At 47.4% G+C, this 26,780-nt stretch overlaps 1 protein-coding gene across 4 annotated transcripts in view; it reads right to left on the reverse strand.

Annotated features, from left to right (window-relative positions):
* The window catches only part of GHR (growth hormone receptor), a 217,114-nt gene that overhangs the window by 47,377 nt on the left and 142,957 nt on the right, over positions 1-26,780 (reverse strand). For all 4 annotated transcript variants that reach the window (XM_053657235.1, XM_053657236.1, XM_053657234.1 and 1 more), the window contains one exon: positions 9,467-9,532. In XM_053657235.1, coding sequence (XP_053513210.1) covers positions 9,467-9,532 — 66 coding nt within the window. The remainder of the gene's footprint in view (positions 1-9,466; positions 9,533-26,780) is intronic.

A 26,780-nucleotide genomic window follows, 5' to 3' on the forward strand; every position in this document is an offset into this window, starting at 1 on the left:
TGAAGATAATTTCCTTTAGCTTATTGCATCCTTAAAAAGTCATTTAAAATGTTCTTCCATGCCTGTTATTTCCTCTAAACCGGCAGTAAGACCTAGAGGCTTAATTTGATTTGGTTCACCTCTCATGGAAAGAGCCCATTAGAGGGGAGCCGTGAACTCCCGTGTCAGGGACGTGTAATCTCGTGTGATGATAAGATTGGTCTGGTCCAAACTGCTGTCAGCGCGATGCACCCGGAACACAGTGCAGATACATATTGTATCATTCGCTGATGATCTTACCTAAATCCATGATGTCATCAGGGGTTCTAAAGTGATGATTTCTCTAATCCTACTATTTCATCTGCATTTATTAGTTAGACTATGTCTATATAAAGGAGGAGGGGGAAGAAAACAACTTTCCTTCACCAACTATTCAGTTACCCTGAAATGCAACTCATGCAAAAATGCAAGGCCATTGCTTGGTTTTATCCTTTAATGTATCCATTTTTAGGATGACGAGTAGATGCCCCAGTAACCTCCAAAGGTGGCCATTTTTTTAAAAAGTATGATTGTGAACTCACTGATGAATCATGTTTTGATAGCCTTTTTAAGGGACTAGAATTACAAGAATAGAAAATGATGAAATCATTCCTACATTTTTCAGTTATTCTGGGCTGTTTTCAAAGAAAAAGCACATTGTGAAATCTTGGCTACCTTTCCCCTTTCTGTCTGGTCTATCAGCCGTCTCCCTCCAGAACGATGGCTGGAGTCAAGACCAGAGACTAGGTGGCACCTAAGACTCCGTGTCCTCACACGCCTCCTTGGGGAACCCCTGTGGATATTTAAGGAAGGCTCTGCTCAGACTCAGGGGAGGATCAGCACAAACACCCAACTCTAAATGTGTGGACGCTGGGAGATGCGCATGCCCGCAGCCCTGAGCACGGCGGCAGCCTGGGCCCCTCCGAACTCTAGGAGCCACGGAGGCCTTCACAGGTGACCCGGGAAAAGAAGCTCCCTGGTGCTCTGTTTTCAGAAGTCCGGCGATTCTTTTTCCTTTCTCTTGGACAGTCATATATAATGCAGCCCGAACACATTAAAGACTCCAAAAACATGTCAGTCTATACCTATAAAAGAAATCCTACCATTAAAAGAGTACATGATCATGCCAGATGACTCATGCAGCTGGTAAACGTTCTAGAAGTTCACAGAAAAAGGCCTGGCACTGAGTTCAGTCCAGGAGGGGGAGAAGCTGTTTTTTGGAAAAGCAGGAGGAGTTTGTTTTGACGCTGCACCTTTCAGCCTGGCTGCACGGCCTCATGTCTTCTATACCTCGGGACAGGTTTCTCAGGAGAAGAGGAAGGAAGGGAACCACTTTCCGCTAGGTGCCAAGCACGGTGATAACGATAAATGTTTTACCTAATCTTGCCCGCAGGCAGCCCCAAGGAAAGGCTGTGAAGCAGTGAAGCCGCCTCCCCCTTGCCTACCACCCCTTCTTTCTTGCCTGGTGCCCACGTCTCATCTCAGGCCAGCTCGAGTTGGGCGGGCCTGCCAGCCCCTCCCTTCCAGCACCCCCTGCTCTACCTCTAAAGGGACCGCCCAACCTCTGGTCTGCACTGATCTGCTAACAGCAGAAACCGGAAGGAGGGTTCTCGGACAAGGGGCTTTTGGGCTATGGTTTCATTTGTGCACCTTTGAAGAGTTAGGTGACAACGAAAAGACACATCCGTCACATTCAAATCTATTTTTGAAATCAGTTTTTCTCAACCTGGGCCGGGCCGGCATTCTCTGGAGTCTGTGAGAATTTGATTTCCTTAAAAAAATATATGATGAATATGAGATCTGCCATCCCAGATCCAGCATCCTTCCCGTCCTCCCAGAAAATAGAAATAAACTTCAACAGGAGATGAGCTTTGGCACGCGGGCTGAGGGGGAGTGTAGACACTTCCAGCGACACAGGCTGCCATCGCTACTCTTTCAGGAGCAAGAGGGACGGAAGTGGCAGCAGCTGAAATAATAAAAAACATTTATTCCACTCCTAGTCGTGCCCGGAGTTTTTCTGGGTGTCTGTCTGCTCCGCACAATGCCCCTTTGAGATAGATGCTGATAGCTCCGTGTACAGATGGAGCGCTCGAAGCTCCTGGTGTGTTGGTGGGATGCTGGGTGCATACATATGACAATCACGTGTCCAGCCCCCCAGACTCCAAAGTCCTCAGCACACAGCGGGTGACTCTGTCTGAAACCAGTGACAGCATTTGTCATAACCACCCCTGTCGGACAGGAACAAACATCCCCATGACTTCGGTGGGGCCTCCTGCCTTCCTTTCCTCTCAACTGCTCCTGAGTCGAGGAAACAAGTGTTACTCATGTGTGTTGGTCTTAGTGTTGGGGGGAACACCAACCTCACACACCACAAAATCCACGCCAATGGCTCTCTCCCCTCTTCCCCTCTGCCTTGGCCCTCAAGTGATTCAGGACCTCAGTGTGATAGTCATCTCACAAATATTAAGCTCTCATTTTGTGTAAGAGCCACTGAAGTTGGGAGAAAGGGAGCAGAGCATAGAAAGATGGGGGAGACTCAGTCACTGCCTTCGAAAGAGCTTACAGTCTAGAAAGGAAGACACTATGTGTACACAAGCCATCTGAGTTCAGGGCACAAGAGGCACAACAGTGTTAAAGGCTCTCGGAGTTCAGGAGAAGAAGCGTCCAGCCCCAGTGAGGATGCCATCCAGGTGTTTCTCGTTTCCTGGCAGGAGCTGCATGGTGACAGGTGCACGGAGCCCCATGAGTGGACGACGCAAGCACAGGTGGCCTCACCCGCAAGGATTTGCTTTCACATTGATCCAAATTCGGAGAGGCCAAAAAGAACAGTTAAAGGCTGCTTTTCTGTGAAGAGCCAAAAGATAACCTGTGGCTGTTGAGACAGGAACACTACTTGAGAACACCTTGGGGACTCACAAAGGCCGATCATCCAAACCACAGCATTTCTTAGGAGGTTGTGAGGTCTCGAGGTCAGGCGCCTTTGACAGCACACAATTTCCTAATCGGAGAGTCTTCGGTCTTTATTCTTTGGCATGAACACAGTGTAGGAAAGACCTACAAATCTGCAGTGTTAAGCTTGCCCTCATACTGGAGCCGCGTGTTACACTGACCATAACTCTTCCTGCGATAATGTTGTGAGATGATGACGAAGCATCGCAGGCAGTGCCGCTGCCCAATCCCATTCGTCACCAGGCATCTACGGATGCCCAGCTTCTATTTGATGGAGTACCTTTTAATAATAATAACAATAATAGTAAAATGTACTTGTCCACACCAATTAGAGATACTGTCAATCTTCCTTTACGGTATAGGAGTTGACTGTGAAGTAGATTTGTAAAGTGAATCCTGTATTCTCATGAATGTCAGTTACCAAACTGAAGATAATTTCCTAGTGGAGACTAAAAGACTGTAACCGATACAAACATGACGAGTAGTTCCCTAAACTAGCTTATTACAGAAATAATCTTTTCCCCATTTATAACAGGAGTTCTCTTAAAGGGCCAGAGAGTAAATATTTTATATTTGCAGAGCTATAGTGGATGTTGCAGCTGCTCAACTCTGCCACGGTAGCCCCTCATTTGAATAATTGTTAACCTTCAAAAAATTAGCTTATTTTGTATCATTTATTGTAAATTACATGCAAATTAATTTCCTATAAAATATATATTTTAAAAAGCCCTTTGGAAGTTGTAGAACCTTTTTTCTGAGTTACAAATTTTTTATTTAATAATGATCATCTCTCAGGTGACTATTTCTGGTTGAAATGTGTATTATCTCAGATATGTGCCATGCAGCACACTATTACTTGAACTATTACTTCTGAAGTGTCTATGTTTGATTTCCATAAATCTTCTTTTTAAGATTTTATTTATTTATTTTTAGAGAGAGGAGAAGGGAGGGAGAGAGAAAGAAACATGGATGTGCAAGAGATACATGGATTAGTTGCCTCTCACACGCCCCCAACTGAGAACCTGGTCCACAACCAGCATGTGCCCTCACTGGGAATCAAACTGGCCTGCAGCCTTTTGGTCTGCAGGCCAGCACTCCATCTGCTGAGCCACACCAGCCAGGACTGATTTCCATACATCATTTTATAAGTGTGATGCATAGTCTACTTTCTCAGGATGCAGATGAATTTGTATTAAATTCAGGGCACACCTGAATTTAAGGTAACATGGCACCAGCACACATTCTCTGAAGAAGTTGTTCATAGTCACAAGGAGCCAGGGTGGACAAAGATCCTTCTGGAATGACAGATTCAAGGGCCTCTCCTTGAGGCTTCTGTGTGTGCGGAAGCCAGAGCTCTCTCAAGGGCAGTGGGTACAGCCTTGGTTTTGAAGCTGTTGAGCTGAGCGACCAGTCAGAAGGCTGCGGGCTACAAGAACTCAAAGGTCACGACCAATTCTGGGAGGCTTTGACTTCCAAGAGTCATTAAAACGTGTCCACCACCACTGGGGTCACCCAGGGTGAAAGAATGTTTGCCTTGGACCTCATCCCTGACAACAGCATGTCACACTTTGGAAGAGAAACTGAACCGGGAATTGGTAGACAGAGAACACAGAGTCCCCTGGAGTTTTCAGGGAGATGTTTGATCATCCTTCTCAGACTTCAAAAAACTGTAATCACACCAGGCTTTTAGAGGCCTATGCCCACAGATGTCTGTTTTCTCCCTGTTCGGGTTCCGGGAGAAAGAGAAGACCCTGACATATGTTTGTAACCAGAAAGGACCTGTGGGCGGTTGAGGGGGCTGACCATGAACCCTGTGCTCACTTCCAGTTTCCGAGGCTTCACTCACACTGGCCTAAGCCCACCCAGAGAAGATCAGGCCCCTCATCAACAAAGTGGTCAGTATCTACTGACCTCTAATCAGGGCTCAGCAAATTTCTGGGAGCTGAAGGAGGAGCTAAGACCTAATAATTATCTTACAAAGAATCCTTACCTCCCGACCATCACATGGGAAGGCAGGGCAGCGTATAAAAAAGCACTAACACTGGGAAACCTGTGGCATTCTCTGGAGGTTCCAGGCTGGAAAAATGTCACTGCTGAGTCCATATTTTAAGATAACTGAACACTGTTGCATGAAGTATCAATAATATGCATTATCTACACTTGACTTTGCAAGCTCTGCACTGACGGGCATCTACTTTATCCTCTTGTGGGTCAGCTAAAAGACTCAGGAAAGCTGCTTTCTCTGTACCTCCCCTTCTTCCTGTATAAAGCACATAATTCTATCTGTCTGATTCCTACTACAGAGAAGCGTGGAAGGCGGGTACATAGGATCTGTAGGATGCTTGGCATTAACTGGAGATTAGCTGTTTGTGAGACAGAAAGGGCCACCACCAGTTTGGGTGCTAGAGAGAGCCAACATAAACACTGTTCCCTTAAAAGGGATGCTAATCATCTGTGCTTACTTACCAAATCATTGGCTGAATTGTTTATAAACAGTGGACTGTCCAGAATTCAATGTCAGCTTCAGTGTCAGAACTCAAAGTCGGCGCAGCTCTCTGATGCATGTCAAAGCTCAAGTTCTCTGCCACAAATAAATGCTCCGCATTCCCTGTACAGTGCCGCCCCTGCACAAACACACTTCTCTCGTGTTGTGCTTATTTTAGCTGTACAGTCTGCTGATGGAATCCTTAGGGTTGAAAACGTCTGATGAACAAGAATGCTTACAGCTGAGCGGGTCCTTTGGCTCTTGCAGAGGCAGTGATGGGCCCCAGGCAGGAGTCAGCTGAAGCACCAAGTGGTGGTACCGCAGTAATGACACACAGATGTCCTGTGATATGTCCCAAGACTAGACCATGATGCCAGAGCCATGACCTGAAGTGAAGGTTCTGTGGACTGCTTTTGGGAAAGACTGTATTTATAGCAACAGACAAGAGAATTTTCTCCTGTTTATCTTTACCCCTCCCTTTCATACAGGACAGCTGGAGGACAGAGGTGCTCCCTCAGTGGCAGCCAAAGAGTGGTTCAGACAGTAGGGAAAACCAGGCTTCTATTTTTTGTGTGTGTTTTTTTGGGTATGTGTACAAAATCCAATGACTATTCACTAAGCACCTGGCATGGACCAGGTACCGTGGGCTACAAGGGTGTGTAAGGGACAGCCCCTATCCTTAGAGAGAGCACAGTCTATTAATAAAGAATAGAAAGCAAACTAAAGTCTCCATTAGGTTGAAACAAATGACACACAATATTAAGATCCAAAACAGAGTCAAGGATGGGAAACTTCCCATTCATTTCTCATACTTGCTGGACTAAAATAAGAGCCATAAGAGAAGACAATAAATACCACAGGACTGGACACTACTCTCATTACTTTAAATATATCACACTTGTAAGTCTCACCATAACTTTGTGTGTTAGGTACTATTAGCATCTCTATTTTAGAAATAAGGAAGCAAAATGGAGCAGAACCAAGGTACAGAGAGGTTATAAAACTCAGAGAAGCTCACGCAGGAGCACATGATAGACCTGGGACGGGAGCCCAGCTGTTTTGCTCCAGAGCACGTCTTCTTCCAGAGTGGGTACCACTCTCTCTAGAGTGGGTCACGGAGATTCTGGGATGAAAGTATGCATTTTTGGAGGGAACTGGAAAAAGCTTTATGGATAAAGTGACATTTGAAAGATGCCTTGAAGACAAAATCCAAGAAGGATTTTTCCTGACTGGGAGGCAAAGAAGAGGGAATTTCTGGCAGAGGAGCAGCTATGAACGGCTGTAATGAAGCAGGAAGGCAGGGGCACAGACATGGGGGTGCAGCGTATACAAGTGAAATAAGGCTAGAAAAGCACCTGGGGCCCAGGTGGTAGGCTTCCCTGAAAGCCAGCAAAAGGAGGTTCTTTATAATTTAGAAAATGCAGGTGAGCTACAGAAGATGCTTGTGCAGGAGTACCGCTGGATCAGAGGAAGAATGAATGGGAAGCAGAGAGCAGAACAGCTTGGAACGGGGCAAAATGGGCGGTAGGGAAGAAAAATCAGGAGGCCAGGACAAGAGTCCAACTAAGAAAGTATAATAAGAACCCAACAAGCACCAGGACGGTTACTATAATAAACGTTCCTTCCAGAAGTGTTTTTTATTGAAAAGTAACTCATGATTGTGAAGAAGTTGTTTGTGCACTTGTACAAATTGGCCGTGCCTATCTAATATGGTATCTTTTGAGATCCTTTCAAAACCTAACTCTGACCTCAGCTGCTGCTATTTATGTTCACAATGTCTGTTTTCACAAAATCTTGGGCTAGTTTGTGCTCCGAATATAAGTCAATGGAAGTTTCATTTTTCTCCAGTGGAGGTGAAAATGCCACTGATAACAACTCACACCTTCTTAGTGATATGCGATAAATTCCATGAAAAGGAATGACTTTACATAATGAGAAATAAAATGATTGGAAAACACAAGGGACGTGGAACCCGAGGTGTTTGCTGCCTTCTTCAAAAACATTAAACAAGTTTTGCTTTTCTTCTACCCACCCTCATCACTCTCCCCAGCAGCAAAGAAGCACCTTTCTTTATGGTAAGTTTGGGCCATTCCTTTTTAAAACATGACCCACATGCCTATATGTCTCTTTCAACTGAAACTCCCTCAAGACCCTTCTTATCCTGACTGTGTTTTTGCCCATTTCTATGCCTTTACATAGGTGAATATACAGCTACCCACGTGTGTAGCTGAAAAATCCTCATGGGACGTTTAAAAATTGCACATTCTTTCCAGAAAATATTTCTGAAGAATTGACTCTGTGACACGGTGACAGTGTACACAGCCACACAGCGAGGTGCTGGGAGCACAAGCATCTGTCACCCCTCAGTGAGGTGCTTGAATGGGCAAGGCAGCCGTGTGTCACACATGGGCCCTGGGGAAAGTGCTCACGGATGCGGACACATCTGTGGATGCGTTACTTGACCCATTCGGTCCTAGGACAGAGGGCAGGTGACTCTAGATAAGAAGGACACAATCCCTCCTTGGGTAGAGAGGTCGGGGTCTGTGTGATATACCATACATGAACGATAATTAGCTAGTGTTTTTGCTTATCACAAACATAGAAAATCAACGCCTGCTGAATGGCGGGGGGAAATTTCTTTATCGTGTCGGCCATACCCACAGGTTGTAGTCTGACAAGACTCAGCGCTGGAGCTCCTCAGAGCCCCGATTTGACAAAGACAATGGCGTGGGGAGGTCCCAGTGCCACTTTGGGGGAACTGAAGAGCCCGGTATCCGCCTGTGCGTGGACAGGGCTCCAGTGTGGGCTGGAGCGCGCACCATTAGGAAAATGTTCTCCACGGGTTCCTTCTCATTTCCCTACAGAAAGTAGCGGTAAGGCACACTGTCTGCTGAGTGAAGAACGTGAAATGCACCCAAACAGGGCCAAATAGTCCTTCTTCCAAACCCCTCACGTTGATTAGGAGCAGATTAACTTGTCAGGTGCTCTAAGGAGGGCCACAGAGTTTGTGGTCTGGCACAGCTGGATGCTGCTTGTGACAAACAGGTCTAACCACCCCTTGGGGCCACATCCAAGGAAATGGCTTACATTTCCTATTAGAAACTTACTCTACAATTTCATCACAAAACCCCAATTATGGTTTCCCAAGACCAGAATTACCAACAAAACAGCAATGGATTAAACTTTATCGGGTTCACCATCTTCCCTTCCTTTATCATGAAAAGTGGACACCAGCATGTACTTCAACGGCTGAAAAAGCCCATCCCTGGAGTTTAATTAAAGGGACCGACTGTGTGATTGGGACGTGTTTAAGTTTATGTGAGGGATTTAGAAGGAGCATAAAACATGGGCTGTGCCTTAAAGCCCAACACTATGAATTAGTTCACACAATCGCACACAACACGTTGAGTCCTGTGCCTGGTAGTAACACACACAGTAAAACGTCACAAGGCAAATGCCCTCATGAAAAATGGAGAAAGGTCCGTGGAAGCTGCCCTGCAGAGCTGACGTTCGAGTTCAGTCTTGGGGGTGGGGGGGCAAGGTGGAACTCGTCAGAAGACGGGAAGGGGATGAGCAAAGGCATTTTAAGGAAAAGAGGCAGCTGGCACGAAGACAAAATTCTGGAGAATAAGGCGTAACCGTTGATGTGATGGCCAGGGAAAGAAATAATGCAAAATAACAATAACAATACAACACAGGATTTGTTTAAAAAAAAAAAAAGGCAGGTTCCTAAATTTCATAAACTGTTGGTTCACAATAAATTTTTGCATCTTTTTCCCCCTTCTCATGAATTTGGCCTTATTTAACCTCTATGGACAAGCCGATTGGAGAAATAAAGAAGCAGCCTCCCAGAGAACCTGAAAAAGAATCTTCCATTTTGCCCGTGTGGTTCCAACCTGTCATCCATCCATCCAGTTACTGCATCACAAATACAACAGAGAAACGACAGTCGCTTAGAATACAGTAAAGCACAGACCGAATCGCGGAAGGCGGGGAAAGGACAGGAATTCTTACTTGTCCCGAGGCCTGGCTGAACTCTCTGCAGACTCTGGGACGCTCTGTCGAGGAGAGCGGGTATGGCTGGAAGAGAAAGAGAAGAAAACCATTAGTCGTCCCTGTAAACCTGGTCTGCTGTGGTCTCCCCTTTGAATGACACCTCACCCTCAGATGATGAAAGGTGGCTTCGGCCAAGCTGCCCACCTCTAAAAACAACCCCTCGTGAATGTCAGAGCAAATGGAACCATTCTGATCTTCGTCACCTCCGCCATCATCCTAGACACAGGCAGGAACAATGAAAACAATGTCTCCCTAAGTCATCTGAGTCCCGACTTGAGTCTTGCTTATGAAAAAGAAGAATATCCATTCTTATTTTTTTAAAAAGTTCCTTTAAAAATTTTTTTAGCAATGACCATGTGAGCAGTTGTGGGAGCAGGGAAGGAATGGGGGGTGCAGTGAAATGCTAGACAAGAGAGACGCAGAACGTTATGATGTGGGAGGGGCAATGGGTCATCTATTACATAAGCGGCTGTGAACTTACTGATACCGGGATGGGGCTGCACCGAAAACAGAAAGAACCGAAAAGGAGCAGGGTAGTGGTCACTGAGCTGCTGAACTGGGTTGCTTCGCAGGCATCTGAACTACAAAAGTTTGCAACTTATCTGGGGAAGAAGGGGGCTTCTCTGGGATTCCCCACCTCAGCTCACGTCATCTACGGGTTATGCTTAGAGAGCAGTGTGGTCCAGGCCCACCGCAAACACCGAGTGTGACCTCACAACAGCAAAAAAAATGCGCTTTTTGTCCTAGGTAGAAACCAGTAGTAACAATGCTAAGAAATGCTCTGTAATACGGAAAAAGGAAGGAGAAAAGGAAGATGTGTGGGCAGTGAGCAAACCTGCTCCCTTCTCCCTGGATTTCTGACTTGGGGGAAACCCGCCCACCTGTTCTGATACACGTTTCCACGTGCTTTTCCATACCTCCCCCCTGCCTGGCTACACAGGCCTGGAATTCATAATACAGAACCTTAGACGCTACAGAATTCTAACCCCTGTAAGTTTTTCCAGGCTGGGCACATTGGTGAGAGTTCGTTTCCAAGTAAAGTTAAGCTTTGTGGGCTTGAGTGAATTAATGTTTTAAATTCTACATGACTCTTAGTTCTGAAAATGTTTCTTTTTTATTCTCCATTGAGATTTTACCATGAGCTTCATTTGTAGAAGCTCATTTACTCCCAAATGCAATAATGAGTCATGACACAAAGATAATAAACTATGCCTTGATTTGAATGTGACCAGAAAGGAAAACTGCATTTTAGGACGATCCCTCCAGCCCACTCACTGCCTGGATACCCTAAGTCTCTAGCACTGCCACTGTGGGGAACCCGTCCGCCACCCCCAGCTTCTTGCTAAAATCAGAGCATGCTGTTTTACTACCGCATACTTTAACTTGGACCCTAAAACATAAAATATTTTTGGTTCAGGTTTGGCAACTGTACAGAACTTCCAACCGGGAACGACCTGAATCACTGACAACTGTGTGCGCCTCAAAGCTCAAAGGGAGAGGACGGTCAAGTCCGTCATGGTGTGGCACACAATCCTACGTGTCATCTGGGTCAAAATTACCCAGCAAGTTTGTCTCAATTTGCAGCTTGAAATTGAGCAGACGGACAGGCCCCAGTTGCCAGGCTCGGCGCAGCCCGGCTGCCACGCTTCCCCAGGAGGGCGACTGAGAGGAACGTGGGGGTCAGTTAGGAGGCCTGGGGGCGGGGGGGGGGGGGGGAGTGCGCAGAGCAGGCCTGAGGCCTGGAAAAGCGTGGGGAGCGCTGGCCGCTCGGCTCCTCCCAAACCGGGAGTTTGCTTTGCATGCAGACAGACATCTGGTGCTTTCCCCTTCCTGGTGTCAGTGTTTGGTAACATTTTCGCGAAGCAAAACTTCTCACTCAGCCAACACCCTCCACAGTCCGTGGTGAATCAAGACATGAAAGGACCGGCTGACTTCCTGGGGGGACCACAGCCTCAGGCCAGAGCTGAGAGGGCACTGGTTACCAAAGCGAAGCATGATAAACAAAATTGTGCCGTCTTTGCCGTCGAGGTGTCACGCTCAGCTGTCATTTCTAATTAGTGCCAAAGCTGTCCTCAATGTCTAGAAATGCTGAGCAGTGACAGTGAGGGGAAATGAATCACAGTGACAACAAGCAGAGAACCACAACCCCAGAGATTCGTAGAGGGTTTTTTTTAAGTATATTTTATTGATTATGCCATTACAGTTTTCCCGATTTTCTCCCCTCTATCCCCCCTCCACCCTGCAGTCCCCAGCCCTCCATGACCTCCTCCCCCGACTTAGTTCATGTCCATGGGTTGTACATGTAAGTTCTTTGGCTTCTCTGTTTCCCATACTATTCGTAACCTCTCCTTGTCTATTTTATACCTACCAGTTGTGCTTATTCCCTGTACCTTTCCCCCTCCCCCTCCCCACTGAAAACCCTCCATGTCATCTCCATTTCTCCGATTTCTCAAGAGAAACCTTGTGGGCGAAAAGGGGCTGGAAAGAAGTATTTGAAGTCGTGAAAGGCAAGGATCTATATCCAAGATGACTCTATTCAGCAAAGCTTTCATTTAGAATGGAAGGGCAGATAAAGCACTTCTCAGTTAAAGGAGTTCATCATTCATCAAGCCCTTATTATATGAAATGTGAAAGGGACTTATCTAAGAAATACAAGATCAAAAACTATAAACAGTAAAATGACAAGAAACTGACAGCCATCAATAATTGAACCTAAAAATCAAAAACCAAAACTAAGCAAACATGCAGAGGGGTTTCTAAATGCCCGTGTTATAAAATGAGGAGGCCACAGCCTCTGGCCTCAGTGAGCCCAATTTCTGCACAGGGATCATTAAAGGAAGGAATAGTCAGCCACACAGGTGCCCTTCCCAAGTCTGGACAAGCTTCCTGGGGAGGGTGACCCCTAGAGATGGGTGCTGAACTTGAGATAAGCAGGCAACAATGAGGAAGAGGAAGGGAAGTTGGGGCCCAGGCAGCTGCTGTGCTGAGGCAAGGCAGCCTGGGGACGGACGGGAGGAGCTCTGATCTGCTGGAGTCCCACTGCTCTAGGGTGTGCAGATGGGGAGAAGTGGGGGGCACACTGGGGACAGTCTTTTCACCCTGCAAACAGAACAGCTGCTTTGCATGTCCCGAGCAAAGTGCCTCAGGTTGGACCTGCCCAAGAACAGGGATCGGAGAGTGGAATTTATTGCAACCCAACCTTTCTTATGTATGTTTAACCTCGTACTCAGCTTCCTGACTATAGCATACATCTGGACCTTGGTCTGGGGACAGCAACAGTATGTAGGCATAAGGTTTAAACCAGTTAGTACATGCAGGATACTCAGTATACAGAACAGCAACTCCTTAGTAAATGTTGGAGAGTCTTATTGTTATCATTAGTGTTCTGACGTTATGGTAGCTGCTCCCCTGATGTGGCGTCAGAATTTGGCACCTTTTCCCCATGGAGCACTTGACAGCGTCTTCACACTAGACTTTGTGCACTTAGGACTTTGCACAGATGAGGACAGGATGCTGCCCCAAGCCCAGCATGACCCCCACTACCCGTGCAGGCCACGCGTGGGCAGTGGGACTCTGGGGAAGTGGCGTAGGTGGGGCAGGGGTGCAGAGCTGCCTGTGTCAGCCGGGCCTCAGTCAGCTGCAGCTCCTGGGAGTTGGGGGCATTCTCTGCTGCATCAGTGAGGAGCCGGAGTCGGAACCCGCCTTCTGGCCAGCATTGTGTCTGGCCACCTGTGCAGCAAGGCCATTCAGGATCCCCGAACACAGGGTGCGAGCCCAAGGCAGTGTGCAAGGCACTGAATAGGGCAACACTTTTACATGACGACGGGAGGTAGGCCAACGGCCTCACGGGACCTCTGCCCCCAGGTGAGCACTGGTCACAGTCAGCCATTGTCAGCACTGTTAGCTTAGGCTCACGGGGATGACATGTCAGCTGGCAAGAAATCTCTCTTGGAAGACATCCTCTGACTGTGGCAATCATTTTGCAATGTGTACGTATGTCAAATCATTACCTTGTACACAGACTGTTTTGTCAGCTTTATTCAGTAAAGCTGGGGGGCGGGGTGTCCCCTGAAAGGTTTCCTTCCTCCTCAGGCAGGGCGGATGTCCTTCACCAGCAGCCCTGGGTCTGCCCAGACAGCTCTGCTGCCACAGCATATCTGCCCATGTCGGGGATGCACAGCGGGTTCCCTGTGTCCCAGGCATGGCTACTTTAATCTCTAGAACACCTCTTAGGAACACAGGACATGGGACCTAGTAAAATAATAAAGTTTGCTGAGTAAGTGGGGCAGATGAAGATGAATTGAAGATGTTTAAACACTGGCTTTGGGTCCTGGCCAGGGAGCTCAGTTGGTCGGAGCATCGTCCCAAGGCTGCGGGTTCCGTCTCCAGCACGCACACAAGAATCAACCAGTGAGTGCCTCGGTGGGCGGAACAGCAAAGCGACGTTTCTCTCTCCCCCGCCCCTTCCTCTCTCTCTAAAATCAATTAAAACTTAAAAAAAAATACTGGTTTGGGGGCTAAAAGGTAAGCAAATAAAAGTTTCTTCTCAGCAAATTCTGTCTCTCTTCGGATTTCACAGTTTTGCTTGATTATTTTCTTGTCTTTTTGAAGTTCGTTTATCCTTGACCACATTCCAGAAATTTTTCCCGCTTGGATTTCAACCTCTAAATTGCAGGCCCACTTTTGCCTTTCCCTCCTTCCTCTCTGCTAGGCTACAGCCACCATCACCAGAGTTTTCAGTTTAAAGTACTTGCCTGCCTCCAGCCTGACCCTGATGAAAGGGTCCAGTCCAAGCCCCCCGTCCGGTCACAGTAATGCCACGTCCCAGACCACCCCTTCAGACGGGGCTGGCTGATGGCGAAGGCAGAAAACGTGTGTGTGACGTGATCAGGCCTCACGTTCACTGTCACTTACAACGCCCCCAGGCACTGTACTGAGCACACTCCTCTGGGCTTTCCCGTTTCATCCTCCCAGAAACAGTCTGAAGTGGGTATCATCACTATTAGCTCCACTTCATGGTGGCGGGACCCGAGGCTCAGACCAGTTAACTGACCTTCCAAGGCTACCCAGTAATTACCGGGTAGGGGCCACGTCTGAACTGGAGTCGGGTTCCGACTCCGCCCTCCCGTTTCCCACACCTGCCTGACCGGCTGACCTACTGCAGCATTTGTCCCACGTACGGATTCCAGGCCCTCTCCCAGGTCAACACACCCGGAATCCCCCTGGCCTTGGCCGACCTGTATGTGGGACCCTCCCCTAGCCAGGTCCACTTTACGACACTTCACGGCTGGGAAATTCTTCACTACCTTCTACTTTCTTGCTCAGCTCTGGGTCGCTGTGTAACTTTAGGGTCTGCTTCTCCAGCTGCCCTGCTGTGCCCACAGCTGGCCCTCAGCGCAGCTGAGCACTGGCTGATTTGAATGCCTTGGACCTTCTGGGAGGTCATACTGCCAGTGCCGGGTTGCTGAGGCTTGGGGCAGAGACCCCCTTCGGGGGCTCATCATGAGGAACCAGGTAAGACTCGTGACACCCTGGCAGCCAGTCTCTGGGTAACTTCGTACAGCAGTCATCTTCATGGTCACAGCCACTTTGGTACACCCAGCCCTGGACCCAAGGGCAGGGATGATTCTAAGCCCGAATGTCCCTTTTCTGTGGCTCAATGGATTACATTCCCAACCACAGTTTCTGCTGAATGAAAGGGTATTACTGCGTATGTACTAAGACCCTTGGCAGCTCTGGAGAAGCCTGGATAATCTGAACAGAAAATCTTCGGGCCTCTCAGACAGACGGCACCCCCTCCCCAGGGCACCACGAAGGAGCCTGTTCCTCCTGCACTTGAACGGCCAGTCTGAGAGCCAGTGCCATGAGGTAATTTAAACAGACGGCGGCGGAACCATGAAATGAGGCTGGTGGTTCCAGACGCCTTTGGTGGCTAAAAGAAGCTGCTTTACAAACAATATACAGAAAGTTTGGAAGAGAAACCAGCATCACAGAAGAGAGAGAAGGAAAAGGACGTGTTGAAAAAACCCCGTAGCAGCCGTGTTTGCTGTGAGTGCATTTGGGGAGCGGAGGAGCTCCGGGTGGTGAGAATCAACGTGGAATGAGAAAGCCCCCTCTTTTCTCACGGGGCTTTCTCTGGCTTAGTGGGACAAAGGTGGAAATTTCCTAATAACTACAGGTTTCGCATATTCCCTTCTTGTCTGGCAGTGCTCTCTCTGGGGAATTTTTTTACAAAAAATCCTCCTGACATGAGTTTATTATACACACACCGCAGACATCTGCTCGCAGTTAAAGGCCGATCCTGGAGCTGGGCTTTGCATATGTAGCCCTTTGATAGGGCCGGTCAAAGGTAAGCGACCCAAGGAGAACACACTGGTGGTGGGTTTCTTGGGCTTTTCTGAGCACTAAAAAGAGCAGTTAATAATGAATGCTGGGTCTCCACTGGCCTGCATCTTCCTTCCACAGAGCTTCCCCTTCCAATTACCACCAGAACAGTGGTAACGCTGCCCAGTGAGCACACCCGAAACTGCTTTTCATTACAGAGAAGAGCAAAGGTGTCGACGCTGGGCAATGGGCCGCGAGCCAGCGCTCTGTGCCATGTGCTGGTGAGCGCCCCAAAGAACCACAGCCATGCTAGGAGCAACAACCAGCATCACAGGGGGGCTGAGCTGACGTGGGTACTAGGTAGGCCAGTCAGGGGCACGGGACCGAGACCGGAGAAACGGATTAGTGAAAGGTCAGGCTGACATGTGGGGGGGATAGAACGGTCTCTTCCATTACAGTGCTGTCTTAGGTGTTTTTAATATCCGTGAACTCACTCATTAAAGCAATAGAGTCAGACGGATTTAACAGTCCAGTGCTCAGATGGTGACTCACAGACAGAATGCTGGGAGCTGGCAACTCTTTCCAACTCTGTGTTCAGTGGCCCGATGCCATTAACTTGAAAGCAGCCATGGTGGGAATATTTACACCACTGAAATCAGCAAACACTACAAATTGAGGCCCTCTGTCATGGAAGCCTGTGCGAACCCCACGCGGCCCCCACCCTCAAGACCAGCTGCAGTGTCTTCTCCGTGAAGAAATCCCTCTCTCCAGCCTTTGTGATTTTATGACCCTTTGTTCTTAATACCTGGACCATGCTACACGTGACTCCTTGCCTAGTGCCTGAGCTACCTGATTTACCAATGAAGATAAACTTGAAGTCTGAAGACAAGAACCATGTTTCCTTCCCCTCTGGATCCGCCAAGTATCAGCCCAGTCTAGATACAATGGCTGCCACCTCACTCAGAAGTCTTGCAAGAAGAGTTGTGGGCATCATGTTTTTTACTTAGTATTTTGAATTTATCATTTTGAGGCCTTTTGACTCCCCACTTGCACAGAAGAAGATTCTACATACAGTGCATCATTAGACCCCATGACAAGCATTCTCCTGGGACCATGAAGGCTCAAACGTGAGGCAAAGTCAGCACATTTCAATGCATTTTCATGGCAGTTAAAAAGTGTTTGGTGAAGGAAAGAAATCATGAAAATAAGATTGTTTCATTTCCTCACCTCCCTTCCTCCCACCTGGATGGAGGCACTTGCCTGGCTCTGGCCACAGCAGAGAGCCACTCCGCCAATGTCAAGGTGCACAAGGCTTGCTGCCTGTTTACTAGGCTGCGGCTGGTAGTGGACTTGCAAGTCGCGCGAATTGGCTGTTTTGGCAAATCATGAATCCTCTTGAGGAGTCCAGGCAGTATTTCAGAAGCGGAGCACGTAAAAAGTGTCCTAAGAAAGCACATACTTTGCCAGAGGTTTTAAGGTGTGCTCTTCCCGCTCTGGGCAAAGGCATCTTTTATAAGCAGGTTGGCCTGGGCTCCTGCCACTCTGCCTCGTTTCCAAGCTCCACTCACCAATTTCCATGCAACATCTCGAACGAAATCCTGTTCTTTCGGTGTCAGTGTTTGAGAGCTAGAGAAAGTGGTTATCAGTCAGAGCTGCAGTGGGGGAGCAGTTCCCATGTGCCAGATGCTGTCCTGGATGCTGGGGACACGGTGGTGAGGAGAGCGGGTGGAGTCCTGCCCTCCTGGGCCCGCATCCCAGCGTGTGTGTGGGTACGGAAAAGAGATAAGCAAAGAGGGGACGCTGGGGCGCAGAGCGGCGTAGTGAGATGTGGGCGAGTGGCCAGTACAGACCTGAGAGCAGCACGGAAAACACAGGCTGGGAGACGGGTCTGAGGAATAAGGAGGAGGCCGGTGTGGCCCGAGCAGAGGGAGGGAGAGGACAGAAGAAGGATCTGAGGTGGCAGAGGTGCCACGGTCAGATCTGTCACTGTCTTACAGGCTTGGGAAAGGACCTGGAAACTGTTCATCTCCTTGAGAGGGACCTCAAGGAGTCGGGGCCACTATTGCTGGCAGACCTGCCCTGTTGGGGTGTGTCCTTGCCACCCGAATCCTGGACTGTAACACAGGGTTGGGAATTGGGAGATGTTGGTATCGGGTCCTGAGGCTGTCTGGTGCATGGTTTTAACTCCCTAGCTACTGTTATTGCACTGGACTTGGTCTAGATCATAGAAACTAACCAGAGGGCCATGTCTGTTAAAGGCATATTGGCTGAGCACTCTCTTCGTGGCAGGCCCCAGGCCAGACCGTGGGGTATGACAGCGAAGAGACTAACACAGACCCCAAAATCCATTGCTCCTGACTCCCCTAAATGGGTCCTTCGCCCCACACCAATGCATGTGCCAGCCATCCAGCGCATTTCTGAGTCTAGGTCCCTGCTCACCCACTGCATCCTTTCTGCTTTGTCCAGATGGGGAGAAGATCAGATGTTAAATTCCCACCTCAGAGTAGGGATGACGGTTCAGAAAGTAACATAAGGTACGCGAAGTGCTTAACAGAACGTTTGACACAGGGTGTTTATGAGTGTGATTGCTTCTCAATTAGTGGCATTCATTATAATGCCACTCAGCTGATAGTTACAAACATCCTGTGCTGTGTTTTGCATTATTTCGTGTTTACAGTGTTGCCCCCACGATTAGATTACAAGTGCCTTGAAAGCAGGCACCATGTCCGATTCTTCCTGGCCCCGTGCATGGCAGGCCCCCAATGACTGTTGGTGGCGTGATGGCTCGTCTGGCCTGTTGGACTAACAGCCTCGTCTTTTGCTCAGGTTGCCAGACGTCGGGTTTGTTAGTTAACGAAGAGTCTCAGGGGAAGGCCGCGTGCATTTCACAGACAATACCTGCCAAAGCTGTACACAATAAAAGGAAACAAGACTTTGACACAGCTTCTCGCAGACGCCTGACTCGAAATTTTTCAGTTCATTTTCTGAAGGCCAGTTTTGGAAAGAAATGGTTGAAACTCTGCTTTGTGGCTTACACGGCAGCAGCTCCAAAAACTGTTTTGCAGTGGAAAATGGCAGCTCTACCCAACGGTGCACGGAGATGGATAAGGTGACAAGCCACCATAGGCACGTCCCCTGGCAGCAAGGGGCCTGATGCTTATTTTGTTAAACTCTGTCCTTTTTGTGTGCCTTCTGTAGTTGTTGGCTCCAGCGAGAAGCAACCTTTATGGGTGCAGAATCTTAACTCTAAATCTACCGTTAGAGTTTCCAAGATGGACAATGAAAGTTACAGTCAAAACAGTCAATCCAATCACACAGCATCCATTTAAAATAGAAAATTATCCCAGGTGTGGAAAAAAAAGTATGACATTTCTCTGGAAGGAGTATGTTTAAGTTGAAAAGGAGCTATATTTCTTGGTAGCTCTAGAGCAGGCAAAGTCTTACAGTGTAGAATGTAAGTTCTGTTTCCTGGCTTGGATTACGTTTACCATGATGATGATACAACATAAAGAAAAAGAGTCAAAAGCCTTATTGATAATCCATATGTGGCCAGTGCCCTGGCCACAGATGCCTGGGACAGTATGTCCTTGTGTCAGTCCGAAAGGCACCCTGCCCACGGGCTTTCTGGAGGGACAGGGACACTGTATGGCTTTAAGTGTTCCCTGATCGAATGTGGGAAAAGCAGCAGCCAGCCAAGTTCTGCACAGAGTTTTTATTGTGCTGGGGCCAGGAGGTGAGGGGGAGGGAAAGGGGCGGGGCTCCCACACCACTGCTGCCCTGCTCTGCTTTCTGGCAGATGTGTGTTTAAGAGGCCGAGAAAGGCACCTTTGGGTAAACGGGGCAAAGGAAGATAAGAGACTTCATAGAGGTCAAGTTTAGGATTTGCAGTAAACGCAACCTATGTATTTTTCCTAGCATCAGCTGAGAGCAACTGAAGAGCAACCAAAAGAATATGTGTGAACATTTCGGTCCCCAGCGGAGCCTTGCCAGCTGCGAGCCCCTGCCCTGAACTGGAAACTCTGAGTTGCCCAGTTTCCTTCTAACAGAGGAGCATGGAGAGGCAAGGGATCTAGAGAAGCCAGAAATTGTTGGGCCACCAACGTCATTTCAGATGAAAACCACAATAGGTTCTGGTTAATTGGACATTTCTCTTTCTCAAGAATAACATTAAAAAAAAAGCAATTAAGAAACTCATCTGGAAAGTATGGTCTATTTTTGGTTTCTTAGGAATTATGCTCCCAGAATCTTCTCTGCTGTTCCTGGATCTTTGAAACCTTCCTGCATGCTGACTCCGCTTTCTGGTTTCTTCTCTTCTGAATCCATTTCAGCTGTGCTTCTGACCCCTCCCCGCCATGAAATCTGCTCTTATTACAGCCACACTGGCCACTTTTCCTTTCCCATATTACTCACTTAGAAGATGCACTTGACCCAGCAGACCCCTGCCTTTTAGGATGCGGTCTGCCTCACGTCCATGATGCCCAGTTTCCCTGGTTTCCCTGGTTTCCCTCTCACTTCGCCAGCTGTTCTTTCTTGGTCCCCTTTGTTGGTTTCTCTTCCTCTGCGTGACCCCTACACGTTGAAGAGTCACGGACTCTTCCCTTCCCCAGACACCTTGCTCCACTTTTTGTTGCCATGCAAGGGGAAGCTCATCAAGTCTCATGGCTTTAAACATCATCTGTAGGCTGATGGGTCCACATTTCCACCTGCAGACTGAGCCTTCCAACCGAACTGCAGACCACGCCATGTATCCAGTAGGTGTCTCCATCCAAACACACTCGAGGAATCTCTGACCAAACCTGTTCCTTCTCAACTCTTCACTATTCCTGTACATGATTTCCCCATCCACCCTGGTGTTTAAGCCCCAGACCTATAGGTCATCTTGTATCTTCACTTTCCCTAACTCCTGCCCTCACCTTAAAATCATGAACAAGGAGGTCAGCTCCATCTCAATTCCCTTCTCTCCATCTCCTTGGCTATTATTACAGCCCAAGCTCCCAGCATGTCTTGCCTGGACTCTCGAATAGCTTCCTAACTAATCTTTCCATTTCTGCTTGTGTGCCCCTTCAATGAACTAGGGAAGCATCAAACAAAGTGACCTTTTAATGCATAAATCAGATCATGTTACTTCACAATCTAAAATTCTCCAGTGCTTCCTGTACAATCAGAGCAGAGTTCAAACCCCTTATAATGGCCACCAAGCTCCCTCATGTAGTAAATGTGGCTGGTTGCCTACTCAGCCTGCTTCCCTTCCCTCTTTCCTGACAAAATCTTGATTCTGTCCAGGTAACCACTGCACTCCAAGCAGCTGATGAGCAAGGGAAGGTGACCCAATCCCAGTTCCACAAGTAAGTACAATGGGATGGAGGGTTACTCTCTTCCTCTTCTGAAGTTCAAGAAACCCTGACTTACTTCACTGAGCATAACGCCCTCTATGTCCATGCATGTTGTTGCAAATGGTAGGTTTCCATTATTTGTTATGGCCAAGTAATATTCCATCACATGTATATGTACCACAGCTTTTTTATCCAGAGAAAGACAAACACCATATGATTTCACTCTAAAGAACAAAATAAATGAGCAAACAGAATTGAAACAGACTCATAGATACAGAGACAGAACTGGAGGGCGCTTGGGGGATGGGTGAAAAAGGTGAAGGGACTAAGAAGCACAAATTGGTAGCTATAGAATAGTCTCGGGGAAAAAAGTAAAGCATATGAAATATAGTCAATAGCAGTGTGATAACTACGTGTGGTGCCAGGTGGGTACTGGAAATATCGAGGGGCCACTCTGTAAAGTGTACAATTGTCTAACCACTAAGCTACACATCTGAAATCAATGCATAAAAAAATTTAAAAAACCGTGGAATGCCTCTGACAATTCTCTTTTTAAAAAAGATTTTATTTATTTATTTTTAGCCAGAGGGGAAGTGAGGGAGAAAGAGAGGAAGAGAAACATCAGTGTGTGGTTGCCTCTCATGCGCCCCCTACTGGGGACCTGGCCTGCAACCCAGGCACATGCCCTGACTGGGAATCAAACTGGTGGCCCTTTGGTTTACAGGCAGGCACTCAATCCACTGAGCCACACCAGCCAGGGGACAGTTTTTTTAAATCAGCAACAAATAAAGGGTTGCTAATTTGCTTATTAGCTGAGCATAAAGGCGGTGAAAGTAGGCAGAAGCTCTGAGGGCAAATGGTCGGCAACCGAGAGCAGCGAACACCCTTCCCCATCCCCGGCACTGGCACTGTTTCCTGGCCTTAAAGACTTAATTTCTGGGCCTGCCTGAGATGCGCCCTTTTCCTACTACTTGTGAGAACACATGGCCGGCTGCTGCTTCACAGCAAATGTTTCTCAGGCTCTTCCCCTCTTCCCGTCCCTGCCTACGACGTCCATACCTTCCTCTTCCCCCGCTCAGGATGCCGGGCCATTCTCTGCGCTCCTGTTGGAGTCATTGTCCCAAATACCTTTTCCTTTTGCCACACCCCTGCTTATGGGCCCCAATGGCACCCTGTCGCTTGCTGGATGAAGTCCACATTCTTCAGCCCAGCATTCAAATCATTCCTCCAGAGGGCGCTGCTTTATTCCTCCAACTCCTTTCCACAGCTCGTTCCCGTGAACTCACAGCGTAGACAAGACCCCGTTCCTTAGGATTCTCGGCCTGGGTCCTCTTTTCCGTCTCCTTAGTCTTTTCCTCTTCATCTTCTTCTGCGGAAAATTTCCACCCTTCCCTCCCTAAGCAAAATCTCCCAGGAGAACACCCCTCCTTCGTGAAACCTTCCTGGTAATTGGCTTCATTCTGACCTTTTCTTGACATTTTACTTGTCCCCTGGAACTAGGCACTGAAGTTCTCCAACAGTAATTTTTCTCAAAAAGATTGCTGAGGAGGAAGATGAAATGCAGACTATTTGGAGACAGACACTATCATTAGGCTGATCTCTCAAAACAGGAAAATGTGACTTGAGTGTATGTTATAAACAAGATGCCAGAGAGTGTGAGAGGACAACGAGACTTCCATAAACATCCTTGAGGTCACTCTGAATGTGGCCTATTTGTAATACTTATTTCCAATAATTAGACTCTATCCAATAGCTTCCAGGAAATAACTTACATTGGTCTCCATCCATCCTTACTGTAGACTGGCACAAACAAGGTGCATTTTAGCTATATTAAGATTTATAGCCATATAACTTTCTTTAATTAAAATCCAATAAGTATATATTTATTTAAAAAATGTCTACGTATAGAGTGTAGTTTTAGCAGGTAATCTCCTGTGTTTCTTGAGCTTGGCCACAAAAATGTCTTTATTGTTCATACCCGGTGGCATATACGAAGGTAAGCGGAAGCTATGTCTGTAGGGTCTCAGAATATCTTCTCTATAGACCCACTTCTCATGAGAAACACTGAGGGGAGAAGCTGCTTGCACCTGATCACTTCCGGCGACACACTGAGTGAGCCCTGACTGGGCCAGGTTCCGGGCTCTAAGAAAACACCACTGAAGGACGCTGCCCTTGGCTCCTGAGGGCCATGGTGGCACTCATCCATGCACAAGGAGCCGGGGAGTGGGGGCTGGGTGCAGTCAGGACCATTTTCATGGGCGTGATGGGGCTGCAATTGATGTCCAGGCTTGTGGAAGGGAGGATGCAGATCAATGGGCCCAGGAGGCAAGTAACCAGCCCCAGGGCAATGCCAGAGGGGCAAGACTGGCTTGCAGGGGCATTGCCGGGGACAGGCCTGGCTGTGACCGGGGTGTGCCTGGCGGGGGAGGGTAGAAAGGCTGGATGTGTGCTGTGGAGCCAGTCGGCCTCAGAGCACAGACCTGAAGCTTCGGGCAGTGTCTCACCCCTGAGACAGAGCGTGGCAGGACCAGAGGGTGTTTCAGGACTCGGGACTCTTCAGCTGTGGCCCGAGGGACTGGCACATCCAAGGGGCTCCTGCAGTGGCCCAGGAGTGACCTCTGACAACGTGGAGATCATAGCCAGATTTCTCTGTCGCTCCCGGCTGCTCAGAAGACCTTGACACAATAAGGCTTTCTCCGCGTGACCCGACCTCTGTGTAAAAGTTTCCTTCTCCACGTGTCCCACTGAGTCTCCGCGGCACCACCCCTCTTGCTTTCCTCCCTTGGGCAGGACGCTCACCCTCAGGACCATTAGTGGCAACAAACAGAAGTGATCGTCCACCTGCATCAGCTGAAACGGCAAACCCAGAAGGGTGCCAAAGCGAACACAAAATGCTTGCGTCGAACACTTTTAACTTGTTGAAAAATAAAAATAAAATATTAAACATTTTTTTAAATGTTCCCCACCTCAACTGCAGAGGGGGCGATGTCAGATTCTCCTTTCCTAACGCCATGGTGGCAAGGTGCTAGAGGATCTCAGACACTTTCACTCGGTAGGACAATCTGTGTATTTGAAAGCAGGGCTTCCTCTTAGCAGGAACCACTGGTCAAAGACCCTCTGGCAAAACATTTAGGAATTAAAACCAAAATACAATATTTGATTGAAATTATAATATTTCAGGCTATCTTTATTAACACCAAAGACTCACTGCACCTGCTGTAGGACTGTCACTACTCAAAGTGCTAAGGAAACACACTCAGATGCCCCTGCTGCATGGCCGAATCCTCTATGGCAGGGTCTCAACAGTATCGATCTCGTTATTAAAAGTGCCCAAAATAATGCATGTCTGGTGGCTTTTGAAAAGTAATTCAGTATCTCCAGGGAGCAAAGAAATGAGATTATGATGATGAAAACTAGGAAATGAATTTGGAAAATAACCAAAATCTTAGACACTTAAATATCCACCTATGGACCTCAGTCACGGTTTCTGGAAAATGCAGTGTATTAACCCAAGTGCATGTCAGGATTATATACTTACTGAGTGCACGCTACTAACGATGAAAGGCTCAGGTTTGCATGGTGGCTCATTTATGCCTCCTCCACTCATTTCTCAGTTAACAGCTGCACATCAGTGTGTGAGCACAAAAATATACTTATTTTCCCTTTAGCATTTCTTTTGTTTTGCTGTGGAGTTTTGAAAACAACGTTAAGAGCATGTTCTTGTAAACTCTACAGATGTGGATTTCTTGTGAGGCAGGTATGAATTTTCTGCAAAGTCGTCTATCAGTGCAGAGAATGCCATGCAGCTGTACTTCTGTAAAACTGATTGGAGTCTGATGCTGAGCCTCCCCAACTCTTACCAAGTTGGTGGGATACTCCGTTTCAGATCTTTCTGTAAGAAATAGCTCTACTTCCCACTCCTGGGTTGTGGGGGGTCTTTGGAAATCTCACACAGAGAGGAATACCTCCTTCCCCCAGAAAATAAATATCCATTGTCTTTCAGTTTCTTTTCCTTAAGTCCCAACTTCCCTTAACTCCAAAGATGCTCACCTCCTTCCCCAATATTTGTAAACAAGCATCCTTAGGAAGAGAAGTTTGGTTCTAGACCTGCAAATGCGCTGGAGCCAAGAGAATGAGAACACTGGGCTGCCTTTTGGAATGAGGGTTGGAACAAAACTCAAATTAATGCAACAACACATACTTGGGCCACACTGGATATGTTGAGTGGCTAGTGTTCACCTTCCATTCTTACTAAATGACTCAGAAGTATTGAAAGACAGCATTTTTTCAGTCATGATCTCCTTAGAATTGCAACCTAGAGTAGAGTAGTACTGTGTATTCCTGGAAAAGGCACATTACATCCTATAGAGCTTGCTGCTCTAAGTTGTGTGGTCTGCGGGCAGAAGCGGCATCACCCGGGGGCTTCAGAAATGCAGACTGTCAGGCCCCACCCAGACCTTCAGAATAAGAACCTGCCTCTACCAAGTTCCCCAAGTAATTCCCATGCACCATTAAGTCTGAGAAGCACACTGGCCAGGTGGTTTTTCCTCCCTGTTTCCTTTCCCACTTCTCAAACATCAGGCATAATCCCTGAATTTCTTATGGACTCCGAAAAATACCTTCTCAGTGAGTCCTGAAAATTAAGCTTCTAAAAGGGGCTTCTTTCTCTTCTGCAACACTCAGATGAGAACTGTGTCACAGCTGGGATGAGGTAATCAAGAGACGTCCAATGGGAAGAAAGCTCACATTTTTTTCTGGAGCACACCAGGCACAGTTACACGCTCATTCTATGTTTACGCTCTAATTTCTAAATTGTGTATGGAGGAATGTCTGAGCCAGGACCACGAGGCTGTAATTTGAGAAATGAAAGGCCAGCATTTGGTCTGGGCCCCAAACACAGCTTACTGACTGCTTAACAATAGACATGCAAAAAGACATCCTTTGGGCCAGGGTACAAGTGGTTTTCAAGAGTCATTAGACCTGCAGAAATTCTATTTGGCCTGCAGAATTTGCACTTGGCTGAACCATTTCCACTTTGCAATGCCAATTTATTTTCCAACCAGCTATCTCTGTTTCCTAATGTCCCTAACTTTACTAAGCCGAGAATTCGGAATATTTGTCCATTACAAATACCCAGTTCTTCTCAACCCTCTGCCCCAGTGAAGATCAACTAGAGAAGATAAGCAGACTAGGTTCACCTTTTTAAAAAGTAATTTCCACTTTCTGTGGCGTTTAGGTACATCACTCACTCACCCGTTCATTCATTTCCTTTTTTTTTCCCAATTTCAAGCAGCTGTTTTTAAGGCAATTTCATGTCTTCAAGATAATGAAATTATCTTATGTTAAAATCAAGATAATGTTAAAATCAAATACCTGAAATAATTCACAAGTAATATTTCTTGTTTTGAAAATGATGCCTACAAATTACATAGCTTTCCATACTGAGGCCTGGTACCGATTGTTATCAAGATATACTTGGTAAAATGTGTATCAAGTAGCAATTATGAGTCTGACCAGTTATCAAACACAGATTAAGCAATATGAGAGGCAAAGGTTGTGAGAAGTAAAAGTTCAAGGTAAATCCCCAAACTCAAGCAGATTACAGCTTAACCGGA

The sequence above is a fragment of the Artibeus jamaicensis genome, unplaced genomic scaffold (assembly GCF_021234435.1).
Source record: "Artibeus jamaicensis isolate MK-2021 breed Jamaican fruit bat unplaced genomic scaffold, CSHL_Jam_final scaffold_369, whole genome shotgun sequence".
NCBI classification, from domain to species: domain Eukaryota; kingdom Metazoa; phylum Chordata; class Mammalia; order Chiroptera; family Phyllostomidae; genus Artibeus; species Artibeus jamaicensis.